We start from the raw sequence: 20,163 nt of genomic DNA on the forward strand, positions 1-20,163 counted from the left end.
CCGTGTCTCGGGAGTGGGGAGGCAGCCTCTAACCCAGAGTGGGCCTCGAAGGCCAAAGCCCCACCCAGTGCCGGGGCCTAATGCTCGGTGTGTCCAGAGGGCCTGCCCTGTGTTCGGGGCTGGGCCTACCCGTGGGGGTTGGCAGGGGAATCGGGAGCGGCACTTCAGGAGGAGTTACGGTTTTCCCCTACGGCCCACAAGCAGGCTTGCCGATGTCTCCCTCAGACTGCTCTCCAGCTCTCGTACGTGTCTCATCTACGGACGGCAGGTTCCCTGTGTTCCAGACTGACAGACGCTGCTCAGTATTGTTAAGCGGCTTTGATCACTGCTGGATTTTGGAGAGAAGAGCCTGTTGTCATTTTTCAGTTGTAAATCATTCACTGTTAAACCTCTCCTCTGTCACTGCTTGTGTCTGGGTTTTTCCCCACCACAAAAAACGGTTCCCGGTGATTTGCTCCCCTCCCACAGGGTACGTCCAGGCGGCTCTCGGAACGCCAGTGCGCACTCCGGTGAACTTGCTGGCCAGCGGAAAGTCTAGACCCACCAGACAGAGTAATTTTGCCCTATGGAAATTCATACTCCTGTGTCAAACTTCCAGAAGAATAAAGCACCCCAGCCAACATTCCCTGCCTTGATTGTGGCGGGGGAGAAACTCACGGAAGGCTTGGGCAAAAAAGGAAATTCCCATGTTCTTTTGGACACTACTGGGGGCAGGGAGAGAGCCAGACTTCCAGGAGACTTCATTAGAAGACTGTTGAATAGAAGCGCTTTGTTTCCCATCTCAAGCAAGGAGAGAACAGGAGGAAGAGGATGTGGGCCACATGGATGTCTCGGGCGAGAGAAGCGGGCTCTCCAAGGGCAGGAATGAGGGAAAAGCACCAAACGTGGCTTTACCATCAAGCTAGCGAAACCGAAGCCTCAGGGTCTCTCGCTGTCAAGCCCTGACAGAGGCCTTTTACCTAACGTTTTCTTTCATAACTTCACATTTTTCTTCAAGAGGACTTTCCTCCCAATCGAATAAGCTTCAGGCCAGCTCTGCCCCTGCTGACAGGCTCCTCCTCTGCACGAGTCCATCCAGTGTCATGGGTCCCCCCTGGTTCACCCGCCGTGTGTCCCCCCATCCCGCCAGGAGCAAGTCAATACCACGTCTCTGAGCCCCTTCCCCAGGAGCTCAGGCTCCCGCCGTCAGCTCTGGCCACTCTGGGCACTTCCTCCCGCTACTGGTCATCTCAGTCGTAACTCGTTGATTGGATCACTACATGTTTCCTGTTTATCTCCCCTGCTAAAATTATGCTCCTTGAAGACGGGGACTCTATTGGTCTTGTTCACCTCTGTGCTGGTCCCTAGAGCCTGGCAGGTTGAAGTTGCTTCGTGCCACACGGAGGACCACACGGTGCTCTGAGAGATGGGGTGACCCCTGAAATGGGGAGCCTAAAGGCGGATGCCCCGGTCTGGGTCAATGCTATTGCACCTTCTGCTCCCTATTTCCTGTCACTGAAACTGGCTGAAGTCTTCCAGTGCTGCTAAATTTCCATCCAATAAAGACAAGACCTGAGTCTTCCATAAATAGATAGATATGCACACACACGCAGGGGTACGTATACTTACGTACACACATACACGTATACACACACGTTATGCAATCGCTTACACTCACCAGCTAAAATTAAGCACAACCTATACTGAGAAGATAAAGTACCAGCTTAGACATCAGGCAGGACTCAATTTCCACAGTCATAAAAGGAAAATAAGCCAAGGCTTTAGGCAAAGACCCTCCCACGCTGGGGATGCACTTGTCTTAGAGGGAGAGCAGTAAAGACCGAGGGATCAAACACCTGCCTCACGCAGCAGGGAGGCTGAAGTGGAATCTCAGATTCAACTCTGGACCTGGATTTGTCTCTCTGGGCAAACGACCATTTTGGTTCCTGAGGAACTGAAAAGCATGTCCCGGGACAGAACAGGGGCAGACTGAAGCCTCAGAATGCCAACTGGCAACACTGAGTTTCCAGAAGCAAGTAAAAACTACTTCTCCTTTACTAAGTACAAAGCGTACAGGTTCCCTGTGAAGCCAACGGGCCAAACTCCCAATTTCCCTCTCAGGAACGACCCCAGCGCCAACCAGGGCCTCCGAAGAAATTCCTCTGCCCGCTTTTCCCCCCATCTCCCTAGTCTTCCGGGCAAACACAAGCTTGGCTGTTCCAATCGGACAAATCCCCCGCCGGCTTGGATGCAGTCTCTCCCGCCTCCCTCCAGCCTCCACCTACTGGTTGGCAAAGCTGGGTCAATGTCTTTACCTGGAAGAAGCCTTTCTGGAAAATACAAACAGATCTGAGGAGCCATCGTCTCTCATTTCTCTCGGGTAAAAGGAGGCAAATCCTTTCTCTCAGGAGAAAGCTGTTTCCTGCCTCAGACTTTGGTGACTTGTAGACTAGACATCCAGTGGCCTCTTCAGCCCCAAGGACTAGATTTCCTTGTTGGCTCCTTCCTCACCCTGGTCTCTCGGGAGAACAGTTTTCTTTTTCAAATCCTTTATCCAGCTTCTCCCCAAATCCTTACTCGGCTTCGTTTAGAACAGGGTTGGCAGACTTTTTCTGTAAAGGCCATCTAGTAACTACTTTTGGCCTTGTGAGCCACCTGGTCTCTATTGCGCCTAGTGGCATGAAAGCAGCCATATGCAATATGTAAAGAAACAGGGGTGGCCGTGTCTCAATAAAACTTTATTTATAAAAGCAGGCAGCAGACCAGAGTTGGCCTGCAGGCTATAGTTCATGGCCTCCTATTCTAGAATATTTATTTGGCTACTGGTTTCCTCATTCCCTTCGGGCCAGAAAAAAAAAAAAAAAAATACAATGAACCCGGCTGAAGTTACATTTCTCTCTGAGCCAGAGTACAGAGGCTGGAGCTGGGAGTGCTTTCTTCCCAATGCCGTGGCCACCAAGGCCAAGGCAGCCCTGGATGTGTGACTCGGGGCTGGCAGCTCAATGGCTGTCCTGGCCAAGGCCGACTTCAGACAGGACATTGGTCTAGATGCTCAAGCCTTGGGGTGCCCATTTCTCCTACTCAAATCTGCACCGGAAAAAAAAAATCTTCCCTTCTGATGTAATAGGAAGTAGGATTCTTCGCTTATTCCAGCTGTCCTGTTCACAGGAGAGTCAATTTCTTGGACTTGGGTGATACTTGCTTTAAGATATATAAATATAATCATTGACACAGATACATACTGTTTACAGGGTTGCTGTGGCAACCACATCCATGCTGAGGCCTGAGAAAATTGGGACAACTGGACTGGGTGGGAATACATGCTTGTGAAATCCCACCCCAAGGGGACCAAACAAGAAGACTATTTTTAAGCTAATGTGAGCGAGGCATTTCCTGATGGGCAACGTGGCTTTGCAAAGGGTCTCTGCCTGGATGATAGGAGGAACATTTCGGAACTTCTCTTCCTCCCACAGTTTTACAGAAGCTCCCGGAGGCCCTGGCCACATGTAAATCATGTCTGCAACCCGCGGCACCTGGTACCGTGTTAAAAAACTGTTTGTGTAAATGCCATGACCGGGAGTGCAAAAGGTTTCTCTTCCCGATTCCGTTTCAGTGGGCTCTTTTTCCAGAATCCAGCACTGTCTTTAATGTGACACACTGTAAGGGCTCTGGGTCGTCCCAGAGATTTCTCTGTTCAGCCCTGTGCCCGGATGAAGAAGGGAGATGTCTCACTGCCTGGTATTTACAATCAGGTCATACAGACAGAGTGGCTTTCTAACAAGATAACACGTCCAAAGGACCAAGTGAAAGACAAAGACGTCATAAAATTAAAGTGGAGGAACTCCTTCTAGCTCAGGGTCTGTACTGACTGTCCTTTTAGATTTTAAAATCACGGGACGGCAAATACTCTATAGGTTTTCCTCGAAACACAGACACAGAGCGAGTTTTGCTTTACGGAAAACCTGGAGGTGGCTGAGTTCTGTCTGAGGGCATCCTTTGGTTTGCTCCATGGCCCTGCACCTCGCAGAACAGTCCCCTCTGCCTCAAGACAGCCTTTCCGCGATCCGGGTCAACCCCTGTGAACAACGGAGTGGAGAGCTGAGCTGGCCCACCTGGGACTGCACCTGGGATCTGGACTCACCCGGATTCCAGGACTGCCTGGGGCTGGGTGGCCTTTTACAGGCCACATTTCACGTCCCCTTACAACCTCCGACTTTTTTTTTTTTTTTAACATGAGTCACTAAAGGCTGTCCTTGACCAAATTCAGGGTTTTTTTTTTTTTAATTTTTATTTATTTCTGGGGGCGGGGGCGGGGGGGACGGGTGGAGAACAAGGGGACAGAGGATCCGAACAGGCTCTGAGTTGACAGCAGCAAGCCCGACTCGGGGCTCGAACTCATGAACCGTGAGAGTACGACTCAAGCCGAAATCAAGAGTCGGACGCTCAACTGACTGAGCCACCCAGGCGCCCCAACCTCTGACTTTTAGTATCAGCCATAAACTTGCTTCTAGAGACCTTCTGCCTCCCCGGACCAGAAATGCTCTCACCCTTGATGTTTACCCAGGAAGCTTTTGTGTTCTAGGCTTCACTTATTATTTTTTAAAGCGGTTCCTACTAATCAGTCACCAGAGGCAGAAAACAGAGCCGGCAATAAAGGTGCTCGTGCCGTCAGAGCAAAGGAAGGCTATGCTAGCCGTTATTTCTAAAAGCTGCGGAGCTAGATGCAGGCAGGCAGCGGGGGGTGCGAAAGATACCCTCAAACTAGACAGGCTGCTAGTAAGACCGATCCCCACGCGCTCACGAGAGCCTCACCTCGGTGGGGCCCCAGGTGTGGCTCTGAGCAAATGCCTGGCCTCTGACTTCCTCAAACACCGTAGGAGAGAACAAGGGAGGGGTGGACGTTTCCTCCTTTGCCAGAGACCGTCCACTGGACACGCGCCCTCGTTCGTTTATATACACTCTGCAGGCTCGCGGGCGAGGCTTTCCGTTAGGCAGAATGGAAGAAAGAAAACCCGACAGGCCTGAAGATTTGGGGGAAAAAAACCCCACTGTTTTCCCCTACAAAGAGTTTGGGAGGGTCAGGAGACGCTCCTTCCATGAGTTGCAAAGAGGAAGTGCCAAGGAAGAAATTTTGCAGACGGAACAGGTCACTCCTGGGGACAACCCAGCCTTTGAGAGACGGGAGTCCCCTCTCCCCTGCTTTCGGGGTTGACCCTGGAGGAGAAGCCAGAGACACAGGGAGGTAGCCAGGCTTCCGCGGTCGGTGGGGGCGGAACTACCTGTCTGCCTCACACACACTTGAAGCAGATGGCTTGCACACGTGTTTCACTACGGTGCCCTTTCTGAAAAGATTGCCCAGAAGCTGTGCCAGGCAGCTGATGCTTGCAAAAGTGGGGCTGATCTGGTTGGAAGAGGCATGGGGTGGAAGCTTCTGCCTTTAACCGCCCCCCCTTCTCCTCCGCTGGGCCAAACTGCTCCCCTGAATCCAGATGCCTAATCTGCCCCCCGAGATTGGATGGTCCCTGACACCTGTCTGGCTCCGATGTCTGCGGTGACACGCCCTCTCTCTTCCACCCTCCAAACCACCCAGCTTTCCACCGTTCTGCAGAGACTTCATACGTGATAACGAAAATAAACCTCAGAGCTGGCATTTCGACGCGGCTGGGCACCTCACCCGGGAAAGTACTACCTCACGTCCAGGCTGAACAAACAGTGCGTTCTCACAGGCATGGGCTCTGTTTCCACACACACAGGCGCTGAGGGGTCTAGGGTGAGGGGCGGGGGGACAGATGGTGACGATTTCCAGTACAACGGAGGCCCAAAGTCTACGGCTTCAGCAGAATTAAAAATTAACGTGGGAGTCAAACAGCTCACTTTTCACTTGAAAGGTGACAAAGTGAGTATTCTCAACGCAGGCGATGCCTCTTCTTTGACTGGGTGTGTTTCCTCCATCTTGTTTCTTGGGAAGGACATCCACACGTGCACGAACGTACTATGGCTGTTAGGTGAATCTCCCTAAAGCACAGGCCATGTTCTCCTGCCTGACTGGAACTCCCAGAGAGATCAGAAAGCGCGTTTTCCAAAGTGACACAGCTTTGCTGCATGTTGTCAGTGAAAAAACTCTGATAGGATGTCCAACCTCCGCGGGATGACCCGGCCTTGTGTTCTTTCAGAGGCTGTCCGCCGAGATACGTTTGCTGAGCGCCCACTGATCCAGGCCCTGTGCTAGGTACTAGGGATCAGCAGACGATGAGGTAAAATAGACCCCTGCCCTCTTGAGCCTCCACTCAAGTGAGGGAGACAGAAAAGCAATTAGACAAAGTAGTAATAAATTGGGACAGGTTTCATAGAGGAATCAAATAGTTAAGTCAGGGCATACAGGTAGTTGGAGAACGGTTCTCTGAGGAGGTGACAGGTAAACGGAGACCTGAAGAGTGAAGAACGGGCTGTGAGAAAGACATAGTAAGAGCCTTCTAGAAGTGGTATCAGCATGTGCAAAGGGCCTGAAGCAGCAGAGGGTTTGGAGAGTTTGGGGGTGGTTGGCGTGTGATGTGGGGCTAGCATTGGATGATACTGGAGAGGCCAGGGCCCCACTGTGCAGGGTCTGTGGACCTTAATATGAGTCTGGATGACGTTCTTCTTCTTCTTTTTAATGTTTGTTTATTTTTGAGACAGAGAGAGACAGAGCATGAGCAAGGGAGGGGCGGAGAGAGAAGGAGACGCAGAGTCCGAAGCGGGCTCCAGGCTCCGAGCCGTCAGCACAGAGCCCGACGCGGGGCTCGACCTCACGGACCGCGAGATCGTGACCTGGGCTGAAGGTGGATGCTTAACTGACTGAGCCACCCAGGTGCCCCTGGGTCTTCTAAGGGCAGAGGAGAGTTGGAGGGCAGGGAGCGGTAGGCATTATGCAGAGAAATGACCTGGTCCAGGTGAGAAATGGTGGTGGCCTGGACTAGATTAGTGGCAGAGGCTTGTGCTGGGAGAGCCAGCTCTCAGGTTCTGGCTGGATAGGTCATCTCCATACCAACCCCTCTAAGGCAAGGGCATCTCTGGGCCTGACAGCCAAGGACCAGTCATGAAGACCACAAGAGGTCCACGTGAAGAACCAGCCAGAGCCCTTAGATGGTGCCACTGCGTCTCACCCAGGGAAACTACTCACGGACTGGCTGTGACTGGACACAGCCCAAGCAGAGAGGAAGGGGAGGGAAGGGGAGGGGAGGGGAGGGGAGGGGAGGGGAGGGGCGGGGAGGGAGCAGAGTCTGATAATGCCTTACCATTTCAATGCTTCTCGCCTGTGATTACACAGAACCCCACAGGGAGGCAGAGCAGATGACACCCCAAGTGACAGGTGCTAAACAGGGCTCTCAGGAGGTAAGTGACCTGCCCTGGGAGAATACTCTGCTTGGGCCGGGGCCCCTGATCTCACGCCAGAGACTGTGCCCCTTCCCCAGGGAAGCCAGGGGAAGAAAGAAGGCCTGGGGTTCTCTGGGGTGTAGGACACGTTCATTCTCCACCGCTGCAGGTATGAATTAGCACAAATTTGGCAACTTAAAACGAGACAGACTTCGTATCTCACAGCTCTGTAGGGCTCGGCCGGTTTCTCCGCTGTGGGTTTCACGAGGCCAAAATCCAGCTGTCGCCTGGCTGGGCCCTTATCTGGAGGTTCTGGGGGACAAGCTGCTTCCGGGCTTCCTCGGGTCGTTGGCAGAATTCAGTTCCCTGGGGCCGTAAGACTGAGGTCCTGCTTTCCTTGCTGACCCTAACCGGGGGCCTCTCGTGGCCCCTGCAGATTCCCCACATTCCTTTTCAAACCGCCCCTCCATCTTCAAAACCAACCGTGGCCTGTCACGTCCTTCTCATGCTTCACATCTGACTCCTTCTCTTCCGTCTCCCTGACCCCCTTCCTCTGCCTCCAGCTGGAGAAAGATGGGGCCCAGCTGGATAACCCAGGAGCGCCCACAACCTTAATTACACCTGCAAAGTCCCCTCTGCCGTGTAGCTTATCGTAGTCACAGGTTTCAGGAATAAGGGTGTAGACATCTCCGGGGGCCATTCTGTCTACACAGTGGGCAACCTGGAAGTCCAGCCGCAGCCAGGTCTTTGGGGGCCTCCTGAGGAAGCATGAGTGCCATCATAGTTTTTAAAGCTTTACTCTGTGCCCAGGGTTTGAAGACAGGGTCTCTGTCATAGCCACTGGTATAGCCACCTGAAGGGGAAAGATAAGGTCCCCTCACTGATAAGTCTAGTGCCAGCCTTCCTTCTTTCCCAGCACGCAGGCCAACCAGGGCCTTGCAGGAGCCTTTCATTTAGTGCCATACTGTTTCAGCAGATGAGACCAACCGGGAGCCATTAGTGAGAAAACTCTCCGGGTCTATCGCACCGAACTTCCAACAACCCACCTGCAAAGCCTTCCTGGGGCTACCGTGAGAGCTCCCAGGTCCTCCCCCGAACCCAGGCCAACCAGTCTCCCTGAGGCACGCCTCTGATCTCCCTGCACTCAGAAAGATGTAATGGTCTCCTGTCCCCTGCAGAATCAAGTCCAGCTCCACGGCCAGAACAAGTAGCCCCCGTCTTCACAGCTCGTCCTCCGTCCCGGACACTAGACGTTCAACCATGTGGAAGACCGTCGGCATCCATCAGTCCCTCCTTCTCGGTTAGTCTGTCAAACCCCTCCAGCCCTGAGTGTCCAAATCCTACTTCTTCCTTAAGGCTCCAGCCAATTGTCCTTTTCCCCGCAGAACACGGTCTCCTCAGCTGGAAATAGTCTCTGGAATGAAACACTCACGCACACTCATCTGAATCTCATTGTCTGCTCTGTACAAGTTATTCCTGTCCTGTAAGTCCACTGAAGGTAGCAATGTTTTAACTTTTTTTAAGTTTTGTTTTATTTATTTTGAGAGAGACAGAGGGGGGTGGGGAGGAGGGAGAGAGAGAGAGGGAGAGGGAGAGAGATGAGTCGGGGAGGGACAGAGAAAGAGAATTCCAAGCAGGCTTCATACTGTCAGTGCAGAGCCCGATGCGAGGCTCGATCCCATGAACATGAGCTCATGACCTGAGCCAAAATCCAGTTAGATGCTTAACTAACCGAGCCACCCAGGCACCCCAGCAATCTTCTATCTTTTTATCAAGGTCTTACACGAAATAGACATTCAAATGACCGAATTGCTCTTGGATTTATAGTCCTTTTAAATACGCTTCTGGTTAAGGGATAAAACAAGTTGTTTTTTTAAATTTTGTTTTAAATGTTTATTTATTTTTGAGAGAGAGAGAGACAGACAGAGCATGAGCGAGGGAAGGGCAGAGAGAGAGAGAGACACAGAATGGGAAGCAGGCTCCAGGCTCTGAGTTGTTAGCACAGAGCCCGACACAGGGCTCGAACTCACAGACCGCGAAATCGTGACCTGAGCCGAAGTTGGATGCTCAACCGACTGAGCCACCCAGGCGCCCCAAGTTGTGTTTTGATATTCTTGTTGCTTGCTTTTGTATTGAGTATCCCCTGACGAGAAGTATGTCTCTGCTTTCCTTAAATGTTTAAGGAAAGTGTATTCTCAAGAGGCTGAATGTCCTACCGAGGCCTGCAGAGGTCCCAGAATCCCAGTCAGTTCTCGGCACTGGCGGCAACTCCACTCGTCACCCCACAGCCTAGCCCTTATCCCACAGCCCAGACTCTCCCAACACTGTTCTTCACCCAGCAGAGGGGAGGCTCCGTCCCACTCACTGCAAAACACCGCAGATCCATCAGAAAGCCTGAACTGCACATGCTTCGTCACTGTCTCCAGGTTCTACACGTCTGTGCAGTTACCACCTGAACGAGACCGTCCGTGAGGGCAGGCCCTGACTCCAAAGAATCACTAGGGTTCAGTTCACGCCGCTGCACAATCCTGTGTACCTACATGGGCTCGGTGCCTTTTAGTTAAAGAGACTGCAGTATTTAAGCCCTAATGTTCTCTGGCAACATGACTTAAAGAGCTCCCATGAGATTATTCCTCCCTATGGAGAGGCCAGATGCTCTTTGTGGAACTGTCATATACGCATACGCGGGCTGAAACACAGCTCTGTCCGCTGGAGCGGGCCTAGCTCTCAGAATCTTTCTCCCCCCGCAAACCGAGCCAACATCTGGAAGACACATGGAGGATGATCATTCAATGAGTCCCCCTCCCACCTAATCAGGGAAAGGAGAAAAAGCAAGGATCACTCTCCCAGAATATTTCTCAGACTCCTGCACAATCTCCCCGAGCTAAGAACAATATTTTTCTTTCATTTTCATTTCAATCGAAGAATCACATGGTTCAGAAAAAATAACGACCCCCCTGCCACACACCTCCCTGGACCAAGTCCTGCTGTCCAGGGGCAACCACATGTTGCCACACGACCACGTGTTTCTTTTGATGATTAGTCAGATTTAGACACTTTCTTACTGAATTCTCGCCACGATGGACAGGAACTTATCTCACACGATTGCCCCCTCTCCTCTGCCTTCCTAATTCTCACAGGCGGACAGGCAAATCATTACTCTTAGCTCCTCTGTTGCATGGCTTCTCAGACCCCAGCTGCCTTAGAATCACCTGGTCAGCTTGTCAAAGCACGGATTGTTGGGGCCTCCCCCATGAGTTTCTGATTCAGTGGGTCTGGGGTGGGGCCCAAGAATTTTTGTTTCTCACGAGATCCCCAAAGAGGCTGACATGGCTGGTTCAGCAACCACAGTTTAAGAGGTAGTACTCCGCTGATGACCTCTGTAATTTTAAGTCGTAAATAGCTAGCTCTCACTTCATCAAGTTTTGCACCACCTCTCGACTCTCCGATTTAAAAGATTAAGATGTTAAGAGAACTTCGATCATCATTCTGTTTTGACCTCTGGGAAGTCAAATTTAATGACATTTACATTTTATACTATAACCGAAAATCAATAAATAATGCTAATTTTATGGCTACATGATTGTTCACATTAGAACCGAGACAAGTGTCATGATTACATACCCTTTTCTATGGGTGCAAAGCTCAACTCTGCAACAGGCTCAACAGGTGCAAATGCTCAACTTCCACTTCGGGGAGAATATTTCTAGTATCAAAGTCCTTCTCTTCCTTATACTCTTCTACTTGCTCAAAGTCCCATGACATTTTATGTTTCAACCATGACACAGAGACCAAATTTCTGTTTTTCTGAGAGTTTTCGATTGCCTTTATTTTTCTTATTTGAGAAGCAATTTATTTCATCTATACTGTATCTTAAGTTTTGCTACGTTCTGTTATTCTGTCTATTGCCGGCTTCATTCTCCCTGAAGTTCACTGATCCCCTATTCTAATTTGGTCAATTAGTTTTTAAATTTGCTGTTACCCTTTTGTTTCGTTGGAGTGCATCTAGAGTTATTTCCTTGGAAGGGTTCCTAGGGAGATAAACTATCTGGTTCTTGCTTATCTGAAAAATTACTGTATTCCAACCTCATACTTTACTGTTAGGCTAAGTATAAAATTCCAGTCTCAAATCACTTTCTCTCAGCATTCTGAAGCCTTATTTCACCATATTCTGGCTTCTAATCTTGCCAATCAGGAGTCTGATGGTCTGTTTAGTATGTTTGATTCCAATAATGTTGTAAGTGGACATATATCCACCGCCCCCCCCCCCACCGCCAATCCTGAACTCTCTAGCCTGTAAGCATTTAGAAGTTTCCTTAAATCTTAGTAGCAGTGACATTACAAATATCTTAGAAATTATATCTAGAATATTTTTGGTTTATCCTGCTTGTAAGTTGGGGAGACCTTTAAATTTAAAAAAAATGTTTCCCTTTAACTCTGGGAAATTTTATTCTTTTGTCTCTCTTATAACTTTTAAAATTTTCTCTGTTTACCTTTTCTGGTATTCCTATTACTTGAATCTAGGACCTTTCAAATTGATAATTTAGCTCTCTCTTCTATTTGTCTTTTAGCTCTCCTTACTGGGGGATTTCTTTCCATTATCTTCTAATCCTACAAAATTTTTGCCTCTGCAACCATATAGTTAATTTTTAGGAAACTTTTCTTTTTTCTGTTTCTTCCCTTTAAAGAAAAAATTCCAACCATTTCCTAACGGACAGAATATATTCTGAAATCTCCTTGTGTTAATTACATATATTTTAAGGTGGTTTTTAAGGTTATATAATCTCTTCTATTCCCCGAACAACCTATTTCCTTCTAAGTCAGCTATTCTGTTGTTCATTTGGTCTTTTTATTCTTCTCAATGTACCACATCGCCCCCTCCAATCTCAGGTTTCATTGGTTGTCCATTTGTATTTAGGAATAAGGCCAAAGGGCTGATTAGACAATCTGGGGACGAATGGTAGGAGGGGACGAATGGTAGGAGGCTTACATTGGAGCCTCTAAATGCCAGAAGAAGCAAGGCTTTCCTGTGGGGAGCTAGCCACACTATCTCAAGCAATTTGTTAAATTCTTTAGAGAAGAAAATGCCTGGTTGCATGCTACTCTGAATGTCTCAAGTACATGGGGACAAGGACAGGGGTGAAGAGTCAACTCTTCCACTTACTAAACTTCACTTAATACCTCCCTTCCCTGTTCAGTCCCACCTGTCACTCTGGCACCCTTCTGTAAACCACTGCCCTGGCCATGGCTGCAGCGTTCTGGATCCCTGGGTAGACGGGCACCCAGCCTCTCTATGTATGGTTCAAGGTTCACCCACCAACACTCTTTCATCTTCTTCCCTCACTGCAGAAAATTAACTCTCATTAGACTCTCTCATTGGCTGATGCCCCTTCCCCCACAGTGTTTTCCTCCCCGTCCCTATTTACTCGTATTTAATCATTGTAACGGGGTCTCAGGAAGCGTGAACATACGTACTTGGTCAGCCATCTTGAACCAGAAGTGACCAAGAATAGCACTTTAATACTAAGCTGTCCCTGCATCATTGGCTTTGATCAGGCCGATTTACCGAGTCCCCAGCCTGCTCCAAGTGTTAATAACCAGCCACCTTCCAGAGTCCTTGTGTTTTGAAAGAAGTTCGTGTGTGAAATCAAAAGGAGAACCTGAAAAGTCAGAGTTGCCAGCAGGTTGTATGCGTATGTGTTGCGGGCGCTGGGCGCCCTGCTCACATCCCTGTACAACTGCTACCCGTCACCCTGCTGACGGCAACGTAGGCAGCTAACGGCTCACCGCCCCCCCCCCATTCTTCCACAGAGAACTGTCCAAAGCTGAAGAGAATCTCCTTCAAGAAGACCTACGCTCTGCTTCTACGCCAGCCAGCCAGCCGATGGTTGACTAACAAGGGGTACAAAAGGCCAGCCCCTCCTTTTGTACCCCTCCTGAGAAGACAACCTGTTGGTGTAATTTGTGCTCCCGAGTTCCCCAGCTGAGGCTAGACTAGCTGAGGCCAGATCCTTGCTCCGTCCCTCCACTTCCATCCCTTCCTTCAGCTTCTCCTAAGAACACAGCCTCATCGGACCATGTGCCCCCAAATGCCTGCCTCAGGCTCTGCTTCTAGGGAACCTGACCCAAGATCACGTGGGAGGTACTTTGGTAGAGAATTGGGATGCCTTGCTAAAAACCTCACCACTGAACTGAACATCTGGATGGACATCTCAAACCTGACACTTCTCTGTGGCTCTGTTCACAGCTCTAATCTGCAAGGCATGGCTCACTGACGTGCTAGTTTTCCCCTGAGCTCAGAGCGGTCGGCGGGGGAGGGGGGCAGCGTGTGGTTCCACAGCTTTGCTCCCACCTGCACAGGAGTCTGGTTTCGCCAAGAAGCAGTTTTGCCTGACCTTCTCCCCACCAACGTCCTGGATCTGTGGTGATCTTGGATGTTGAGGGAAGATTTAAAACAGATTTGGGACCAGATTCCTTGCATATTTCCTGTATAGTAGACAGCGATGCTCATCTCACGGATGGCTCAGGGCCGACGGGCCGCGCTGCAGTACAGAATCAGTTCACAGGCTCGCTCCTGCTTGTAGGGTCCGCACCCGACATTGCTCTGAAGCTCTGTTCCACACAGCAGAATCTGATGAGTACCCGACGGGATGGGTGGCCCACCCACACTTGCAGTGCTTGGGCCATCCAGTGATGCTTGGGTTGAAAATTTCTAACTCAACCGCTGGTTCTACAAGATGATGTTCTTTTCTTGTTGTTGTTGTTTTTTTAATTCTTTAAAATTATTTTTGAGAGAGAGACAGAGAGAGAGAGCGTGCACATGCGAGCAGGGGAGGGGCAGAGAGAGAGGGAGACACAGAATCCGAAGCAGGCTCCAGGCTCCGAGCTGTCAGCACAGAGCCCGACGCGGGGCTCGAACTCATGAACCGCGAGATCGTGAGCCGAGCCGAAGTCGGACGCTCAACCCACTGAGCCTCCGGCACCCCGACAAGATGACGCTCTTGCTTCTTCACTTCACTCATGCCCTCACCAACAAAACATTTAGTGAGCACCTACTGTGTGATCTGGGCTCTGGAAACAGTCTAGGAACAAGTGTCAGGTTCAGGGGCCAAGGAACCAGTTCATGGCCTCGAAGGGATTATGAGGAATAGTCCCTCAATGCGTTTAACTCATGTGGCTGTTAGAAGGACCCCCCACGAAACATGCGTTCCATCATTTTGCAGATCAGGAAAGGGAGGCGCAGAGAGGGGGTGTGCCCTTGCCACAGTCCGCCAGGGCCACAACTTCCGCCACAGGCACCTGCCACCCCGGGCCCCGGTCCAGAGCTTCAAGGTTCTGACCTGATTCTTCTGGGCAATCTTCTGTCCCTTTTTCCAGCGGAGCACTGGTGTCAGAGGCGGCAGCTCCCTCTCCTCGTCTCCGGTCACATGCTCACCCAGGCTGTAGGCGGCTTCAAACACGATGGGACTGATGACGTCCTGAACTCTCCGCTGAAACAATAAACAAGCACGCGCGTTAACCGCTAATACTGGCCGACACGTGCGGAGCATTTCACAGTTTACGGAGGTCTTCCACAGGGATGGCCTCACATGGTCCTCACGGCCACCCTTGTGAGGGAAGATTTCACTGCTCGCACCTTTTAGATGAGGTAACTGGGACCAAAAGCAGGGAATGTCTCATCCAAGGTCACCTTGTGACCCAGTGGGGCCTTCCCCACTCTACCGCGCACAGTGCTAAATCGTCTTTCTCTTTAGCATATGGAATGCATTACCTTACCCGTCTTCCAAATATTCTTAGAAGCCAGCTGACGGGAGGGAGAGCGTCTGTGCGCCACTGCAGGCTAACCCTTTGCATCCGTGGCGTTTTGGTGACCAAAGGCCTTTTGTATTGACATAAATACGGCTCTTATGCCGGGGCAGGAAATCCAATGATACTGGGGGGCCTAGGGTCTTCCCAGGGTTGGTGGTCAGTGGAGTCAGGATTGAAAGTCTTAACTTCTGGCCTTTGAAATCGAAGGGCTTGAAGACCCAAAGGAAGGACAGGTCGATGGTCACAACAGGAAACGAAAGGAAACGAAAGGAAACGAAAGGAAACGAAAGGAAAGGAAAGGAAAGGAAAGGAAAGGGAAGGGAAGGAAGCAAACATACAATGAACACCTACAAGATGCCTGGCACTGTGTCAGGTGTTCTAGACAGATGAGCAACGGGCCCAAGCCCTGTGAACTAGGCCCTCTCATCCTCCATCATACGGAAAAAAGGAAAAGGAAGATACAAAGATAAGTCCCCCGGGCCACAAGGCTGACAAGGATTTTTGAGTCACATCTGTTCAAGCCTGCAGTTCTTGGCCTTTTGGCACAAGGCGTCACCATCTCCGGGGGTCTCTGGGTTCCCGGAGAGGTAGGTAGTCCCCCATGAGGGCCAGCATGCGGGGAGCCAGCAGAGGAGAAGAGTGGCCCTGCCAGGGACTGAGAGAAGCTGGGCAGGTGGGCAGAAGCCAACCACAGGGCCGTCAGCAGAGCCAAGGATTCCCGCACACCACTGTCTGTGCGAAGTCTGGTGGAATTTCAAACAGATCGGAGCTGTGTTCGAAACAGCAGAAAGTTCTAAAGTTCCCAAGAAGTGCACAGCGAGGAGCCTGCTCCCACCCCTCCCTGACACCCAGAAGCCCTCTCCAGAGGCAGATACGCCAGTCAGTTTTTGCATATTCGTCCAGTCTAGGCGTATGCAGGCAAATCGGACCCTGTGGCATCCTGCGGTTTGTTTTCTGTGCTTCACATGGGTCCTGGAGACGGTCCAGTCAGGATGGAGGGCCGTGGTGCCTCTTTTCTCATAGCACAGGGCGTGTTCTATGGATGCCCTTACTGACCAACGTGTGTCCTCAAATCTGCTTTAACAAGCGAATGGGCGACGGCCCATCCTTCTCCAAGATGGGGTCTACTAACCTCAGTCCCCTAGGAGGGGAAAAGATAAAAGGGTCTGTGACCAAACAAGTTGGAGGAGGGGAGGGGGAGATACCAGGTTAAAGAAAGTCAAAGAGGGTTTTTATTCTGCTTTGTTTCCTCCTTTGTTGTGACTGCCTTTGAAAAAGGGTAAGGTCGTTTGTGGAGCGGACACTCAGGGACACTGGAGGGCAGAGGAGAAACCTTATGCACACCCAGGAAAGGGGGTGGTACCCAAGCCAGGGCGGTGTGGGGCAGGGAGCCAGATGTGGCCACACCTGTGGCTGCTCACTGTGGAGCATGGGCACAGGGCACAGGGGCACGTTGAATGACTCTGTGGGTGGGGGGCCTGCAGACAATTTCTATTTGCGTTCAGAAAACACAGCCGGGAACACATTCAATCGTTCAGCAGACACAAAATATAGGACCTCTCCAGGAGCGTGATGGGGAAGACTTTTGGATAAACTGCTTCCAGCAAATTCCGTCCGACTTCAGATTTTACGAACAGATCTTTAATACATGTCCCTTCCGGGAGCAAAACACACACCTGGGAACCAGATCTCTTCTGCCTTTGCTGACTCTGTTAAGCAGAATTTAAGGACTGTTGGAGGTGGGAGAACAACAGACGAGGGCCAACTGAATGGTTTTACAAATAAATGCTTTAGTGGTGTTTTTAAAGGTTGACTATCTTCAGGGTTTGGACTTAAATTCTTCATGTTGAAATAAGTTGGTCCCTTATTCTTTTTTTTTTTTTTTTTAATTTTTTTTTAACGTTTATTTATTTTTGAGACAGAGAGAGACAGAGCATGAATGGGGGAGGGGCAGAGAGAGAGGGAGACACAGAATGGGAAGCAGGCTCCAGGCTCTGAGCCATCAGCGCAGAGCCCGACGTGGGGCTCGAACTCACGGACCGCGAGATCGTGACCTGAGCTGAAGTCGGACGCTTAACCGACTGAGCCACCCAGGCGCCCCAGTTGGTCCCTTATTCTTGGGGAAAGGTTGAATCCGGGGGTGGGGGAGACAGACATCACTCATCATTTCCTGGCTACCAAATGCATGTGTTCCAGAGACTGGCCAAGATGTTATTTTACTTAACCTGCGTAACACCTGAGCTTGGTAGATGATTGCTCCCATTTTATAGATGAGGCAACAGAGGCTCAGGAGCTCAAATAAACTGCGCTCCACCCCAAAGCTAGCAATTAGTGCTAGAGCCAGACTCCTTCTTAGAACCAGAAGCAAAACTGCTTTCCCTGAAGTTTCTAAAATACTATTTAAAAGTTATCCCGGGGCGCCTGGGTGGCTCAGTCGGTTCAGCAGCCAACTTCGGCTCAGGTCATGATCTCACGGTCCGAGTGTTCGAGCCCTGCGTCGGGCTCTGTGCTGACTGCTCGGAGCCTGGAGCCTGCTTCCAATTCTGTGTCTCCCCCGCTCTCTGCCCCTCCCCCACTGGCTCGCGCTCTCTCTCTCTCTCTCTCTCTCTCTCTCTCTCTCTCTCGAAAATAAATAAAGATTAAAAAAAAAAAGTTACCCCAACTGCTTTAGGTTCGGACATCACCCTAAGAAGTCATCTGTTAAGAGGACACAGGGCAGGGGTGGGGGATGTTTCTCACACCAGGATGAGTGTGAACAAGCAGCAAGTAGGAGACGGGGGGTGGTCTGCAAGCGAGTGCCGCTCCTCGCCGCGTGGCCCTTGAGCCTGGCTCACCGCGGGGGGAAACCTTACTCATGGTGTGGCTTATTCGGGGTGAGTAATGAAGTCCGACATCCAGATGCTCTGGCACTGACTGCACGAACCTGTTTTAACTAAGACGTTTGGAAAACGGCTCTTTTTACATGTCCCGGTAGCTCTGGGCCGAAGGGAACAAAGCCACACGGAGCCGTGGGTGGAGGCAGAGGAGGGTCCCGCATTTTGAATGGAGCCAACACCCCCCCCCCCAGAGGACCCCGGCCCTCCCACGCTGTGTTTGTTTTATCTGAGCTGCAAAGGAAAAGGAGCAGTAACACTCGGTGGTTTCCTTTTCATTTCTGAAAGCTTCCCGCAGATCAGCACTGCAATTAGCGGAAGAATTCCTTAGGATAGAGGAGGCTTAGCCTTCTGGCACGGACTGGAATCGCTGACATTTTACTGCTTAAAAAAAACAAAAAAACAAAAAAACCACCACTACGAACTGAAGCTTCTAAAGTTGAACTTACTGACAGGCCGAAAGGCCTAAGAATCTACGTCTTCACGCTAAAATTCTACGGGGGTCTCCTGATGCTTGAAAAGCTGAAGGAGCCCATGTGGAGACCACACCCGGGCTGGCGGCAGAATCTTCGGTGGCTTTCGTTTTACAGGGGACTTACCATACGCTCAATTTGAAATTTATTGGGTGCTTACGAGATGCCAGGCAACGTTCTGGGCCCAAGGGAGACAGAGGTAAAAGACCTTTGGGGAAACAGGCAAGCGATGACGACAAGCTAGTGTAACATGCACAAAACAGAAGAGGCTGTGGGGACACAAATGGGGGGCATCTGATTCGGCCGGTGGGTTGGAAGGCTGCCCGGAGGAGAGATACCCTTGGCTCAGCTGTAAGACAGAACCACATCATCCCACGGAGCAGGCAGGAAGCATGGGTGGTCCAGCAGGGTGGAGGGGACACGGGCGTCCAATGGATCGCATCTGACTCCCAAAGGTGGGAAAGTCAGGCTTGTGGGCAGGAGTAGGGAGAGAAGAGGCTGAAGCAGAGACTGGCTCTCAGGGGGCCTCACAGGTTGTGCTGACTTCATCCTGAGAGCTGGGAAGAACTGGGAAGAGGGTAAGATGAGGCTAGCGGCCGTGTTAGAGAAGAACCCCTCTGGTGTCTTGCATTGATAGGTGGGAGGCAGGGAGGCCAGGAAGGAGGCTGGAGGAAGCTGTGTTCTGTAAAGATCCCTCCAGCTGTAGCATGGAAGAAGACCGATGGGGGTAGGCCTGGGTGTAAGCAGGATAGGAGGAGGCTGCCATTGGGCTTCGGAGGAGAGATCACGATGGCCTGTGCCAGGACACAGCAGCGGTGATGGAACAAAGGGGAGGGATGGGAAGGTGACTTGGGAGGAAGAGGAGATGGGACTGGGGACTGGCTATGGGGACGACGTCTCTTCCATCAAGAGTTATGGACGCCCTAGTGTTCAGCTTGCACCAGTGCACAGACACGTATCAGTCAGCATCACGGTACCAGCGGGACAAGGGTGCGTTGAGCTTGGGCGTAGACATACTGGGCTTTGCTACGGCACAGAAATCCCCTTCCTGTCTCCAGACTCGAACTGCACGAGGAATCTCCCCAAATATACTGATTTGGGCCTAAAACATGGTGCCTCCTTTTTCCTCCCCCAAAACTGTCCCCCTGCCCCAGTGTCCAGGGTCAGCCTTCCCTGGACAGACCCACACAGGCCCTTTGCCTATAGCATAGCCCACCGACCCATCTTTCCAGGGACGGGTTCTACTCTCCTTTGGACTAGGTCTTCTTCCTTCCTCAGCTCGCCTCACTTGTCAATACATTCTCCTGGGGCCCCTGGAGAGGGTCGTGGGGCCTCGCAAGGTCTGCTGACAAGAGGGAGTGAGGGCCTCAGAGCGAGATGCCTTCCTATGGACTCCCGTTCCTTCCTGGAGAGTCCCTCGGGCTTCTCCTTCTAACCCGTTACCTTGCTCTGAAAATGAAATACAAGTAACTCAGGTGGGAAATGAAGCAGGAGAAGCCCATGACGGGCAGGTGCCACCCACCCCCGGGGTTTCTACGAGAGAGGCGGTGCCCTGCCCTGTTACCCTGGGGCACAGAGGCAGCTGTCAGAGACCTCAAAGTCTCTGTCCCTTTTATTTGTAGAATCCTAGACTTTTCATGGGTGAGTGTAATTAGTATCAAGTCACAAGACCCCAC

At 51.1% G+C, this 20,163-nt stretch overlaps 1 protein-coding gene across 1 annotated transcript in view; it reads right to left on the minus strand.

Moving 5' to 3' along the window:
• Nucleotides 1-20,163, minus strand: part of ITGA9 (integrin subunit alpha 9) — a 345,274-nt gene that overhangs the window by 153,739 nt on the left and 171,372 nt on the right. The window contains 1 exon segment of the mRNA XM_045436561.1: nucleotides 14,673-14,822. Within this exon segment, the coding sequence (XP_045292517.1) occupies nucleotides 14,673-14,822 (150 nt within the window).

This window comes from Leopardus geoffroyi, chromosome C2 (assembly GCF_018350155.1).
Source record: "Leopardus geoffroyi isolate Oge1 chromosome C2, O.geoffroyi_Oge1_pat1.0, whole genome shotgun sequence".
NCBI lineage: Eukaryota > Metazoa > Chordata > Mammalia > Carnivora > Felidae > Leopardus > Leopardus geoffroyi.